The 15,394-nt window shown below is 39.9% G+C and overlaps 1 protein-coding gene across 2 annotated transcripts in view; it reads right to left on the reverse strand.

The window, feature by feature from the left end:
- The window catches only part of GMDS (GDP-mannose 4,6-dehydratase), a 284,442-nt gene that overhangs the window by 247,424 nt on the left and 21,624 nt on the right, over positions 1-15,394 (reverse strand). For both annotated transcript variants that reach the window (XR_014513385.1, XM_083449591.1), the window contains exon 2: positions 243-287. Coding sequence is in view for 1 of the 2 variants with exons in the window: in XM_083449591.1 (XP_083305717.1) it covers positions 243-287 (45 nt within the window). In the remaining variant the exon portion in view is untranslated. The remainder of the gene's footprint in view (positions 1-242; positions 288-15,394) is intronic.

A 15,394-nucleotide genomic window follows, 5' to 3' on the forward strand; every position in this document is an offset into this window, starting at 1 on the left:
GGAGGAAGTGTGCAAAAAACAGCTATACCCTGAGGACTAAAGGGATTCCACCATTGGACAGTCTTTGATAAATAGTACAATAAGCTGGCATGATTACAGACCATGTTGCACATTCTTCTCTAAACTTTTGATTTGTTATCTAAGGCTGAGTGGAAAACATATGCAGAGAGGGACAGCAGCAAGGAAGCCCTTTCCAAATTATTCCATGAGTCTGCAGTCAGTCACCAAGACGAGTCACTCACCTCATAGCCCTTTTCCAGCAGGAACTCAGCCAAGTATGAGCCATCCTGAAAAGAATAAAGATAGGAAAACGTTATGGAAATGTTAGAACCATTGCAATCTGTAGATGGTGGTTATAAGCTCCCTAAGGCCTTAAGAATATTGTAAATCAATACTGAACTGGTGACTAACAGCATATATTTAATGTCCAGTTAAATACAAGTATTTGCATATAAATCCTTGGCATAGCATACATCAAGAAGAGCAACTTAACATGTCAACTCATAAATCATTCTTTTATGTTTCATATTTTAAATTCTCTTTTTTCCCCTCCACTATTTTTTCAAATGTGCATTACAACAGAACTCGTTTGTTCTCTTTGTCCATTTACTGTCATATTGCTTTTAACTGTCTGTTAAAAAAAATATCCAAGGCCATTTCCAAGGCCATAGGGTCAGTTTATATCACATTTCATAGGAGCACAGTGGTACCTTGGGTTACATACACTTCAGGTTACATACGCTTCAGGTTACAGACTCTGCTAACCCAGAAATGGTGCTTCAGGTTAAGAACTTTGCTTCAGGATAAGAACAGAAATCATACTCCGGCAGCGCAGCAGAAGCAGCAGGCCCCATTAGCTAAAGTGGTGCTTCAGGTTAAGAACAGTTTCAGGTTAAGAACAGCCCTCCAGAACGAATTAAGTACTTAACCCGAGATACCACATGTTTTATAAACTTAAACATATGACATGGAGCTAATTCACATGATCACACTTTTTTTTTAAAAAAAAATGCAGCCTGGGATTTCCCCTCCTGCACTTATAAGGCGGGAAATTATGAAAGGAGAGAGGCATACCAACTAGCGCTGGGAAACAGACTCCAAAAGCACAAATGGCTATCCTGCGTACCAGGGGCTGTGTGAATGTTCTTACAGCTAGAAATATAAGCCAACAAGTTGTGATTATGGAGGCCAACTGACAGCTTGCCAAGCAAATATTGAGAGGGAGGGAGGAAGAGAGAGGGGGAAAGATAGAGAGAATATTAAAACACGAACTGTGAATTAGTTCGCAGCGGGGGTGAAGTCACCGAAGGGTATAATTTATTTTCACTTGCACTCCCTCCTTCCAACTATTCTTCATTTTTCACAGATAGAAACCAGAAGGAAACAATGAAATAACACGTCAACCTGACTTAAAACACCGAATGTGCCAAAGTACCATCAAGTTTCCATGGGATATATCCACCTATTTCTTAAAGATTTCAGGACGCTATCTTCGAGGAGAACAAAATCCACACAAGCAAAGGGTGAAGGCAAAAGTGGTTCCCTAAGTCACTGTGTTTACTTGGAACTTGAAATGCGTTATGAAGCTCTGAAGTGGGGGTGGAGAAACCATATCCTCCGGTTGTTGTTATGTTCCAACTCCCATCAGCACAAGTCAGCATGCCAATGGTCAGAGATGATGGGAGATGTAGTTCAGCAACTTTGAGAGGGTTGGTCCCTTCCAACTCTACAATTCTATTCCTCCTTGCTATAAAACACTGCCCATGGAACATTCACTGCAACACTGATGAGGAAATGCATAAATCCATGCTGAGTGACAGGGCACGGCACACATATGTGATTTCCAATCTTCTCAGCTTTTCTTAAGACTCTTGACATAAATTTTGCTTTCTAGGTTTCTGTAAACTAACATGGAGAGAGAAAACAAAAGTATTGGCGTATAAACATTTACTCTGCTACATGTGGGGATACTTCGAGTCAGGCAAAATCTGATTACAACCCTGGTTTAGTTTGACAATAACAAACCAGGACTACCATGAAGTCAGTGAAAAGGAAGGGGGGAAATATAAATATGTTACCATTCACTCAATTAAAAAAGAAAGAAAACGCTGTTGTACTGCTCTGCCTTGGTTGCTTAACACATTAAAATCCAGAGATGAAAGTGAAATCCCAAACGGAGAGCGGAGGATCCCGATTATTCGTAACGTTGATGAGAAACAGATCCAAGTACAACTGAACCCTGTCAATAAGGTCTTGTTCTTCTCACTAGGGCTGTTTCTCAAACTTTCCAGCCACACTGGAACATTTCGGACTAGCAGCGGCATTCACTTCCTTTGTATTTCCTTTCCAGGTCTATCAAGTGATAGAACATGACATGACAATGAATGGGAAACAAGCCACCGCCAGAAGCTACTGCTTTTTGATTCCAGCATAGTACTGCTAATTTGGCTGTCCAGTAATCCCACACAATGCACACTAGCAAAAGGCTTACTTCAAGATACATTATCAAAATCCCCTTGTCCCACTTCCCTCTTTTCTTTCAGTGAGGTAGTGGTCAATGAACATCACACTCAGAAGGCTGATTAAACTGTCAGTCCACGTTTACAGTTTACCTTATTTCTAGACTTTCAGACCGTTCAACTGAAAGTCAAGAGAGATACTAACGTAACACTATTATAATGTTCATTTACAGTACAATCTCATGCATGCCTACTCAGAAATGTTTGTGCAGAATCACACTCTTAAAAGATCATCCACACAATCCAAAACTGTAATCCTATACCTGGAAGCAAGCCACATTGAACTCACTAGGACTTACTTTTGAGTAGACATGCAAAGGATTATGGTGTAAGGCATTTGTACAGAAACTCACCTACACTCAGTAAATATGTTGTTTTTTTAAAAAATCCAATTGGTTTGGATGCCCAGAGACAGAATGATGCTGATTTTAATCACTATAGATAGCTTTTGGGTTAGAAAGCCTAAAGCAAATCAGAAGTATTAGTCAATTTTGGTTCTCTCAGCTTTTAATTTTTTCAACCTTAAATTCAGTTCTCCATGTTTTGAAGTGATTTGTGATTTAAAAAAAAAAATCCTCACGAAAACTCACCAGTATTTCAGTGTAAACTAACACTTTAGTGTGGAGCTTACGTGTGTGTTTTCATTGTGTGGTACTAAAAGCATGATCTTTTCCCTTGTGATTTCTGCAGAAGCTGGAGGGCTCTACTAGGCTGTTCCTGGGAAAGAAAGCAACCCCTTTCCCCAACATCAATGCTTGATCTACTCCTTTGTGGCCAGTTACTCAAAGGAGGCAAACCAGAGGTGAAGGACAAAAGCAACAGGAACCTTGCTCTGTATGAACATATTGCTCCCCAACCCCTTGGGCATCCCAGCCAACCTTCTTGATTGATTGATTGATTGATTGATTGATTTGCCACTTTTCTACAATGATCTGTGTCCAAAGCAGCTTACAGCAAACAAGCAACACATCAAAATACAAAGCACTGGAAACAAGAGAAACAGAATACAAAACACGTCAGCAAATTTAAAAAATGACAAAAACCAACAATTTGGCAAACACAGAATAAACTCTATACAGTATTACAAAAACAGCAGCAGCAGCAGAAAACTGAGCTTAAGCACATACAGTGGTACCTCGGGTTACATATGCTTCAGGTTACATACGCTTCAGGTTACAGATTCTGCTAACCCAGAAATAGTACCTCAGGTTAAGAACTTTGCTTCAGGATGAGAACAGAAATCGGGCTCCGGCGGCGCAGCAGCAGCAGGAGGCCCCATTAGCTAAAATGGTGCTTCAGGTTAAGAACAGTTTCAGGTTAAGAACGGACCTCCGGAACGAATTAAGTACTTAACCCGAGGTACCACTGTATATATATAGCAAAACAAGCATTAACTGACAACCACGTTTCTGGTACTAGTCTTGCTATACCCCAAGGAGCCTGGCTTAAATGCAGTTCAGAGGGGAGGTATCTTCTCACCAGGCTAGATGATATACAGCTGGCGCCTTCAGCCTTACTCCAAAGGACGCTGACAGCAGCAAAAAGCACACGTCAGGAAGGGCAATGAGGGCAAGTCTCTTCCCAAGCCTTCTGGAAGTACCAGCTGCTGCTGCTGGTGGTGGTGGTCTTACTGCATTTCTTGGGGTATGCAAATTGCAGTCAGTACTTACCCTAATTTTAGATTGACTCCCTTGCGGCTTTCTAAAACTGTAAGCTGGGAGGCTGGGAAGGAGGCCCGAAAGGTGAAGGACAGGTGGCAAAAGTGTATGGCTAGGGTGATCAGTTCAAAGATTGCAGAGAACTACTTCAACAGAATGCCAAGGAAGAAAACGCAAGGTGCCACCGTTTCATAACATGTTCTTCTTCTTTCAGTTACCCTCTCCCGTAAATTTCCCATCCCCTCCACACACTTCTCTAATATCCTAGCAAACACCAACTGTCAAATTAATTGAAGAACCAGCAAACAGCACCACCTAACAGAACCTTCCCTCCTACATTACCATAACACTGCTGTCTGCTACAGGTTGCTACAAAATACAAGTTTGTTTTACCTGATTGACTTACTTAAGACCACTTTTTGCCATCAACTATATGCCCTCCGGGACACGGGTGGCGCTGTGGGTAAAACCTAAGTGCCTAGGACTTGCTGATCGTAAGGTCGGCAGTTTGAATCCCCGTGGCGGGGTGAGCTCCCATCGTTCAATCCCAGCTCCTGCCCACCTAGCAGTTTGAAAGCACCCCTAAGTGCAAGCAGATAAATAAGTACCGCTTTATACCGGGAAAGTAAACGGCGTTTCCGTGTGCGGCACTGGTGCTGGCTCGCCAGTTGCAGCTTCGTCACGCTGGCCACGTGACCTGGAAGTGTCTTCGGACGGCGCCGGCTCACGGCCTCTTGAGCGAGATGAGCGCGCAACCCTAGAGTCGGTCACGACTGGCCCGTACGGGCAGGGGTACCTTTACCTTTATATGCCCTCCAGCCACTCCGTCCTGCACTCTGTTGTACCAGGATGATCTTTCTCCTTTTGTCTGTCTTGTTTAAATAAAACCTTTTTTAAAGAAAAACCAAAGCGAAACCCAAATGTTTCTTTCTGAGCTAATTTGCAATTTGTTTTGCTTAGGGGATTTGTAAGGTTGAATGAGTAAGACCGTGACATTGTTCTCTGGCTTAAATTATTTATTCTTTCAACAGTGGATCATTTAGTGTTTGAATAGTTGGTGGAGTACAAGACAGGCTGGTGTTTTTAAGAAACCACTCACTCACACACACACACACACACACACAAATCGAAAGAACTAAACCCCAACAAAAATAGTTATTTGAAGAAATTAAATTGTATATAAAAAGATTAGCCAAATGTGCTTAGTGTCCCACACACAAGTCAAATGTAGTCACAATCAGGCTGTGAAAAGAAAACACCAAGTACTATAGCACACCGTTCATTAAAAAATATGTGACTTCTATCATTCTTAATGGTTCCATTGTGAAAAAGCTTTTAAAAAGCACCTTTGTTTGTCCAGCACCTAGAATACCACTGACAAGTAAAAATGTGAAGCAGTTGTAGTTCATAGCTCAATGCAGCCTGTAAGTTACGGTTTTGAAAAGAACTATTCTGGGAATGTTTTAAACTATACCCCTACGTATACCAAATTTTGTATGTGTTCACTCAGGTTATCTTGCAGCCATAGCCAAAATGGATTGTGAAATTTATATTTCGTAACTGTGAAGACTGAAAATATAAATTATTTTAAAATGTAATTTCTAGTAAACTCATGTGCATTCGTAAAACAAATTAAGGTACCTCTACTTGAGGATATCAGTTGCTGGTTAATTTCAGCCAAATTATACTTATTGAGGCATTAGATCCTTTGTTTTTTCATTGTCTTGCTTACCTATTTATTTATTTTTCTCAGATTTACTCATTATCTTAGTAAATGGATATTGTAACATTACTGCAATATAAAGGTGAACCTATTCTAATGTCATAAATAATTACTATGAGTATGTCACTAGAATGTCAGCAAAATACTGGGACAGTGGGATCACAACTTATGCTGGTTTTACTTACACAATCATATCTTTATGTGGATTGCAAAAAATAAATACAGTGATACCTCAGGTTACATATGCTTCAGGTTACATACGCTTCGGGTTACAGACTCCGCTAACCCAGAAATAGTGCTTCAGGTTAAGAACTTTGCTTCAGGATGAGAACAGAAAGTGCACGGCAGCAGCACAGCAGCAATGGGAGGCCCCATTAGCTAAAGTGGTGCTTCAGGCTAAGAACAGTTTCAGGTTAAGAACGGACCTCCAGAACGAATTAAGTACTTAACCAGAGGTACCACTGTAAATAGAAAGGCTTACTTACTAGGCTCTGCATAGCTCCCAGGGCTATCCACAAAGGGAAAACCCTGTACAAAAAGAGCTTTTTACGCCCTCTGCCTTGCTTACTGAGCTCTGGAGACTCGTGGGAGATCTCGGACAATGGTTCAAGAGGTCATTCTGACTTTGCACAACTTTGCCTTTACATGCAACTCCCATGAACATAGCCCTTACAGAAGTTGCAATCACACTGTATTCAACTCCTTTTTACTCAGAGTACAGCCATTGAAAGTAATGGATTTACTTTGAGTGAAACCTAATTGAATATCACTCATAATATCTGTGAAGTACGGCATCCAAAATGCCAGTTGGTCGTGGTGGATTTAGTATGATCACAGCCAAGTCCTTCTTCATGTAGGTAACAATAATATAAAGTTGGTAACATTAGCATGAAGCAAAAACCAATTCCCTCTTCTGAAAGGGCTATGGCTGCTGAGTAAACCTGTTGTCAATTTTATTATGGTTATTCACTTATTTTATTTTTATATATTTATTTCGCTGGAAACAGCATAGAATCTGAACCCCAGTGGCCTAACTCACATAACGTCCACAGATGTTGATACAGGAGCAATCTGGGAATCAGTGGAATGGCTCTCACAATAGTCTGGTAATTTATACATGAGATCTTAGAAAATATGTATAAATGTAATGTTCAATTTTTTAAAAAAGACTTCTGAAGTACTATCACAAGAGTCACATGCACATTCTGCCATGTTTTACAATTCCAATGCAAAATTAGTTACTTGATAAAGATGAGGATTCAGATTCATTATATGACCTCATTTACGCATGTCAACATCTCCCTAATATAGAAAGAAAACATATAAAAGTGCTGTGTTTGTGTGGTTTTATACTGCTTTTCTTCACCAGTGGTAGCTCATGACCTGGAATATGTCTTACTACACCTACCAAGGCAGTACTCGTTTATTGATGTGTCCCTCAGGGAAAAAAATTGGCTTCAAGTTCATGCGACACCTCTGTTTCTGCAACAAAATAACACCTTCTCAATCCAAGATGGAAACAATATGAAAGTTAATTTAAATGTACTTTAAAAAATTAAGCTGCTTTATATTAAAACACATTATCAGCTTGATTAGGGAATACAATGATAAATTTGATTAAAATTTTAATTTGGATTTATACTGTGCAAATCTCTCACACTAGTAATTACTTCTACACAAGGCAATTATTTCTACACATGCATAAACAATTATTTAGACTCAAAGGCAGGATCTCCAATACATTAGTGGAGATACTATTCTATTTTAAACAAAGATGCAAGATTATTTAAAGGGCTGAATTGTATTTGTGGAAACTATTTAATGTGTCTATTGGAATGGCTGTAAAAGGAAAGCTGGGTTTCCTCTTCTGGCTAAAAGTAATTAAAGGGTAGGGGGATGTCCTGTGTTGGCAAACTCAATCAGCAGTCTAGAATTCATTCTGGAGACATTTCACCAACTACTCCCTCAGTTTTTCAAAGGAAACATCTTATTTCCTCAGTTGTGAGAGAATGGGTTTGACATTCAATACACCTGTGAACCTAACAGCTACAAAAGAAGACAAATTCTTGCGAGGGAAAAGTCCCTCTCGGTGCCACTTGCCTCTGCTGGTTTTGATCTCTAAAACACCAAATTAGGTTTAGCCAGTGATATTTTTCTAGAAAAAGAGGTGCTGGAATTCACCATGAGCACCTCCCTCATTCTCTTGGAATGGCAATGGCGCCCACTTGAAAGGTGTCAGAACTGAGTCCCAGTGAGTTCCAGATGAAAAAATCCCTCCGGAGTTGAGCCAACAGATGCCGTATGGCTACTAATTACATCAGGCCTGGCCGATATGGCCAATCATCAAGGATGATGGGAACTGTAGTGGAGTATCTGGAGGGTATCACATTGGCTAGCCCTGTCCTGAAAGGGTTCAGGATATATCAAGGTCCCTACTGTGAACTTACCCATATATAAAAAGGCTCTGCTTCAAGGTCCTGCTGCATATTACACTGAGCAACGGTAAACAATTACCTGAGGCAGATCCTTCTCAGCTCTTAGACTGTGGCACTTCCACTCTAGGGATGTTCACCTTGCCTCACCCTTCTTGGCCTTTCGGCAATGGGCTTTGGCCTAGGACTCGCCAATTGGAAGGTTGGTGGTTTGAATCCCCACAACGGGGTGAGCTCCCGTTGCTCGGTCCCAGCTCCTGCCCACCTAGCAGTTTGAAGCACATCAAAGTGCAAGTAGATAAATAGGTACCACTGTGGCGGGAAGGTAAACGGTGTTTCCGTGCACTGCTCTGGTTTCGCCAGAAGTGGTTTAGTCATGCTGGCCACATGACCCGGAAAAACTGTCTGCAGACAAACGTTGGCTCCCTCGGCCAGTATAGCAAGATGAGCGTTGCAACCCCAGAGTCATTCACAACTGGACTTAACTGTCAGGGGTCCTTTACCTTTTTAAAAGTCCTTTGGTTCCAGCAAGATTTTTAGAGTTTTAAGTTTATGCTGCTAAGAATTGTAAACTACCCTGACTACTGCATAGGCACTAAAAGGACGCAACAGAAATGCCTGTCTGTTTCATAAAGCTGGTTGACTGACCAAAGAGTGCTCACAAATGGCTCCTCAGCATCCTAGAAAAAAAGTGACAAGGCCCCTTGTTGTTCAATGTCTTTATAAATGACTTGGATAAAGGAATTGAGGGGGTTCTAATCAAATTTGCAGATGACACCAAACTAGGAGGAAGTAGCTAATGCTGCAGAAGACAGAACTGGGATTCAATACGACCTTAACAAATTGGAGAACTGGGCCAAAATTAACAAACGAATTTCAATAGGAATAAATGTCGGCTTCCACACTTAGGCAAGAAAAACCAACTGAACAAATATAAGTTGATGGACACCTGGTTTACCAATAGTACATGTGAAAAGTACTAAGAGTCATAAAGACCACAAGCTTAACATGAGTCATCAGTGTGATGCAGCAGCAAAAAAAAAGGTGATGCTATTCTAGGCTGCATCATCAGAAGTCTAGTGTCCAGATCAAGGGAAGTAATAGTCCCACTCTATTCTGCCTTGGTCAGACAACACCTGGAGTACTGTGTCCAGTTCTGGAAGACATGATTTAAGAACAATATTGATAAGCTGGAATGTGCGCAGAGGAGGGCAACCAAGATGATCAAGAAACTAAGCCTGATGAGGAACAGTTAAGAGAGCTGGGTATGTTTAACCTGGGAATGAGGAGACTGTGAGGTGATATGATAGTCATCTTCAAATATGAAGGACTGTCACATGGGAAATGGAGCAAGCTTGTCTTCTCCTGCTCTGGAGGATAGGACCTGAATCAATGGGTTCAAGTTACAATAAAGTAGGTTCTGTTCTAAACATCAGGAAGAACTTCCTGACAGTAAGAGCTGTTTGACAATGGAGCAGACTCCCTCGGAAGGTGATGGACTCTCCTTCTTGGGAGGTTATTAAGCAGAGATTGGATGGTCATCTGTTATGGATGCTTTAGTTTAGTTCAGTTTAGTTGCATTGCAGGGGACTGGACTGGATGACCCTCAGGGTCCCTTCCAACTCTATGATTCTATGATGCTATATGTGATAAATAAAACTAGTTTAATACAACAACTCTGAGCTTTACAGACTCTGATGACAGGCATGAATTGGAGAGGCTGCGCTATAGAACCTGAATTACGCTTGCAACTTATATGCATGTAGCAAGGTGGCTGAGACTCCTCTTGACCACGGACCACCTACACTGGGGCCATGTTTGACAGATAGGCAAGTATGCCCACCTGTATATCACCTGGTGTCATTTTGCTTGTGTGGGCTGAAATCAAACTAAAAGGGGAAAAGCACAGCACTTTGCAAGCACTGCGGATCAGCTGATTTTTCAACCCCCCTTTTGACCTTTTCAGACCTTTTGACCCCCCTTTTCAGCTGTAGGAAAGGTGAGGGTGGCTTGAGCTAAACAGCCTCATGGGCCAAATGGAGAGACCTGGCAGGTCTAATTGAGCCTGCAGGCTGAATGTTCCCCACTGCTGGGCCTACACTTTCCAATTGCTTGTCCAGGAACTTAAGAGTTGTTAGGAAACCACTGCCACACAGCATGAGATGATGATGCAGTCAGGGAATTAATGTGGAAACCTGGAGCACATGCAGAAGCCCCTATGAGTACCTGAAAGGCTCTTCATATCCCTGACTAGGCACTTAGGATACAGACCTGAAAAGCTGCAGAATATTAGCAGACCACAAAAAGAAGGAAAAGTACTGAGGAACAACAAATTCTAATGCACTAGTGACTAGGACTTGGAGTGAACAGCTACCGACATGTTTAACTGTGTTGTTCTCTGGCTTTTATACTGAAATTTACTGACATAGCTTCTCTGTTTAATCTATAGGGTTTTAGATCCCCAGTTACTCAGTTATGTGGTTTAACAAGTTAGCTTTCCTTACCTTTGACAGAAGACCACCCTTCGCTTGGTAATAAATTGTTTTACAAGTCCAACCTCTTGCTCTCCTATCCACTTGCTCACTGTCTGGAATTCCATTAATAAATTTTATCAGTGAACCTCTTCAGACACAAAGCAGTTACAGGAGGTATGTAGTTTCAGCATTCTCAAAGAGCAGAAAATAAATTGTTCAAATGGCAAACAATTCACAGGCTGTGAGTCTATCCAGTTTACTTAGCAGGGTAAAGCAATCAAAATATGTTGGAAGGCATCATCATCTCTCAATGGAATTGTACAAGGAATTCATTTATTCCACGCAGCATTGTATGAAGTTTTGCAACACTGTCAAATGTTAGAACTATTTTTAATTGCATCTGCTAGGTATACTAGAATGCTCGTAATTGGTGATATCCCTTAATATCCTTGTTCACAACCTTACTTAAAAATATTAACGGGTTAAAGTATTCTGTGTTATAATTATAGATTAATTTATCATGAAAGTTTGATCAATGTTAAGATCAGAATTCTAGGTCCATGACATTAAAAATGCCGAAAGGCACATTTCATCTAAGATATATACAACAGGAGCCACATCTCCCAGCTGAATGTAATATGTGATGTTAAGAAGTCTATGTTAATGAGAAAAATGTGTACTACTTCAGTTATGATCCTGCTAAGAAAGATTACTTTCTTGCTGTTTAATAACAGAAAAGTTGCATCATGGTATAAAATATCTGGCAGCAAGGAAAACAACAATTTCCGAATGCTATGGTTAAAAATATTTACCAATCACAAAGGTCTGGAAATAGCTGGAAATTAACTTTCCATGAACCAGAAGGTAAGCTTAAAATTACACTTATAACCAATGTTAACTACAGCACCAGTTTAGGATATTAATGGAAAAACATCAGAATGTAAGTACGACCACAGACATTTTCAAGGCAACCTTTTTTGCAGTTCTCTGGATGTGAATAATCTGCACAGATTTGCAAGCTAGCCAAACAGCAACAAGACTTGTCACACAGAGAAGTGTAAATCCTCTAATATCTGATGACAAAACCAAACTACACTTTTCTATTCAGTTGCACCGATGACTTTCCATACATTCCACACCTGGAAAGCAGTTGAAGCAGCCAATAACTTAGAAACATACTTTGGCAGATGTCTATCTTGGAAACCACCAGAACCATTCATATGCTTCAAGTCAAGCAATGTACTTCAATCATTTGATAATGTTAAAAGAGACTTCAGCTGTTCGTGCGCTTTCCCAAGCAACGGCACACAACTCATACAAATAATAGCTATTTTATGAGTTAGATTTCTATCCCATCCCTCTTCCATATATAGTGACATATATAGTTCCCCCCACCCCAATATTCTTTTACCATCACAACAACCCTGGTTAGGCTGGTAAACAGTGAGTGGCTCAATATACTTTGCAGTACAGGGATCTGAATCCATGACTTCTTGAGTCCTAGCCCCATGCATCAACTAGGTGAAGTAGAGCTAAAATTATATAGCAGGTTGATGTGCTTTAGTTAGTAACAGTGCATGCCACTTGTATAACTTCACAAATAATCTACACTGTTGTAGACTAGGTAGAAAGGTATACCTTACCCTTTGAAAATAAGCTTTGTTTTTTTCAAAAAAAGAATCCATGTATTTATCTGTAGTACTTACATAATCACCTCTCAAGAAAAAGTTGCCACAAGTGGTGTGTACAAACTATAAAGTAGCTTATGAACATATCAGTAACGTTGGTGCTACAAAGTCTGCTACAAACTCTGGCTGCCTACACAGCATCAAGTCAAGTTAAAGGCTTTATTGTTAGTGTGTAATGCCCCAAACAGCAAGGACCAACCTACCTGAAGGACTGCCTGTTCCTGTATACACCAACCAGATCACTGCGATCATCTGGAGCATCCACCCTGGCTGCACCCCAGTGATTTCACATTAGTTTATTTATTTCATAAAGTGTACATACCACCTGACTGTGAAAAACAGTCAAGCGGTTTACGAAAAGAATAATACAATAAAATTATCAGTTTTTTAAAAAAACTACTTAAAACATTCAAACTAATTCATTTCTAAACTAATGCTTTAAGTGCCAGTGCTTTGGAACACTGCTAGTACTCTCATTTGACTTATTGCTTTCTTTTATAATAAGCAACTCAAAGAACTTACCAAGAAAAGGACATACATTAAAACCAACTGGAAACTAAAACAGAGTGAAAGCTGGAAGTTCCCACTCAAATCAGACAGGCACTCAAAGTTCTGATACGCAACTGCCTGCTGAAAGTGTTTCTGTTTCACCAAGCATTTTAAGAGAATTAATTTGATCCAGGTGTTGGTCATTTGTTCTGCATTCTATTATTTTATAATAATGGTTCTATTGTAAACCACCATGCTCTTTTTGAACGAGTTGGCAGTTTTTAAATACATAAATGAAATAAATAAATAAATAAATAGAAGGTCTTCTAGAACAAAGGCCTTCCATCCTAGAACAAAGGAAAAGGTTTCCATTCCTTGTGTCTCCTCGGGTTCAGGCTGGTTTGTCCATGGGCAAAGAGCAACTATTTTATGCTTCTGCAGCTACATATAGCTTTGGACATTTTTTTATCTTACATTTTGAAGATATTCAATGCTTTCCTAAGAGAGCTTTTAAAAAACCACTTGTAGTGGGAATTCAGCTGCTTTTTTTTTTTTTTTTTTTTTTTTGCCTGCAAAGTCTTCCTCCTCTCTCAAAGTGAAAAATTAAGTCAGGAAATCCAGCCATCATCAGAAAGGAAAATACAAGAATGAGTGATTTTGAGGTCATTTTGCAAACTGTTATTATGGGAACCAGACAACTGCCATATTTAGAAACCATATTAGTTGGTCCTTAAATGGACAGCATTGGTAGAATGATTTCTGTTCAGGTATGGCTTTGATGAGTTGGTTACCAGTATCTGATGTGGTCAAGGCCAAGGCTAAAAATCAAATCAAGGATTTTAGGCAGAGTTGTGATGTTTATTCAGGTTAACCAACGGGTATCGTTGCACAACTACCCAAAAACCACCATCGTTTTGAAGACTGGGCTTAGTTTATTTTTTGTCTTACACATTCACATCAAGATTTCAGTCCAGTCACAATAGATCTTTATGCATAAGTTTTAATTTAGTCCCCCCACCCATCTGCGGCTTATAGGTTGTGCAGGAAAAATGAACTGAAAATGTAAAATAACTTGTTTTCAAATGGTGTAGTATAATGAAACATATTGTGCAAAACAATAGTTTCTATAATGGTTCAAATATTTAAAGAATGATACAATAATACAAAGTGGAAAGCGAGCTTTCCAACATTTTCCGACCTATATTCTTGAGCCATCTGGTGGCATGTTTGTTTCACTGCAGAGGTATTCAGTATATATTCTTGAACAGGATCTCACCTCTACCCTTCCAGGTGGCAATTTGACATTACAGAATTCACACATAGTAAAATTCAGCAATACTGTGGTAATAAAGCAACATTTCATTTGCTTCTGGAAACCTGCTGTAGGATACAGGTTACACTACGGATGGACTGTTTCAAAAGCTACATTGTGAATCTAAGTGTTTCACAGTAAGCGCTGGATATTACCACCTCTCGCGATCTGCGTGATAAATCTGACCATAAACCTTCCTTCTTGGCCTTCATTACCTATCCCATCTAAACAGAAATAGTATTAGTGATTCATTTCTTAAAGAAATGAGCTCTCATATCCAAGATGTAAAACATAAAATTATTCTCTCTTAAGGGCACGTGAATTATACCATGCCCCAAAAGACTGGATACAGTTCAAAATGCAAAATATAAATTGTTCTCCTGCTGCCAGCGCTTTCAAGAGAACACATTGAGTGCCTTCGCCTATAGTGGTCAAAAGGCCTGCAAAAATTGATAATGGGCATTACACTAAAGTAAAGCCCTGATTTCAAAAGAACTTGCTTCCTATTAAGCGTAGTGTTAAAGGGTATTTAGAAGGGCTGTCTCTAAGAACAATGATATAAATAACCATTATATGATTAAGTAATTTCTTAGAATACTGTAGTACATTATTGAAATCCAGCCTTCAGCCACTTTTTTTTTTTTTGTCTTTTGCTCAATGTAAGGCAAGTTAAATACAGAACCTAATCTCCACTAAAGCCTGTAAACAATAAATAAATTTAAACATGTGGGCATCACATGGAGGCCTATTACAGTGGTGCCTCTGGTTACAGACGCTTCAGGTTACAGACTCTGCTAACCCAGAAATAGTACCTTGGGTTAAGAACTTTGCTTCAGGATGAGAACAGAAAGTGCACGGCAGCAGCACAGTGGCAATGGGAGGCCCTATTAGCTAAAAGTGGTACCTCAGGTTAAGAACAGTTTCAGGTTAAGAATGGACCTCCAGAATGAATACGTTCTTAACCCAAGGTACCACTGTATGTTGGAAGCTGAGGGGCTGACTGAAAGGTAGTTAATAATTCCAATCTGAAGAAGAAAGCTGCATTAGTGCTGTTGTGTAAACTCTTGCACAATAGTTCTTTCAATGCAATACCACCACA

This window comes from Podarcis tiliguerta (assembly GCF_965153285.1).
Source record: "Podarcis tiliguerta genome assembly, chromosome: 7".
NCBI lineage: Eukaryota > Metazoa > Chordata > Lepidosauria > Squamata > Lacertidae > Podarcis > Podarcis tiliguerta.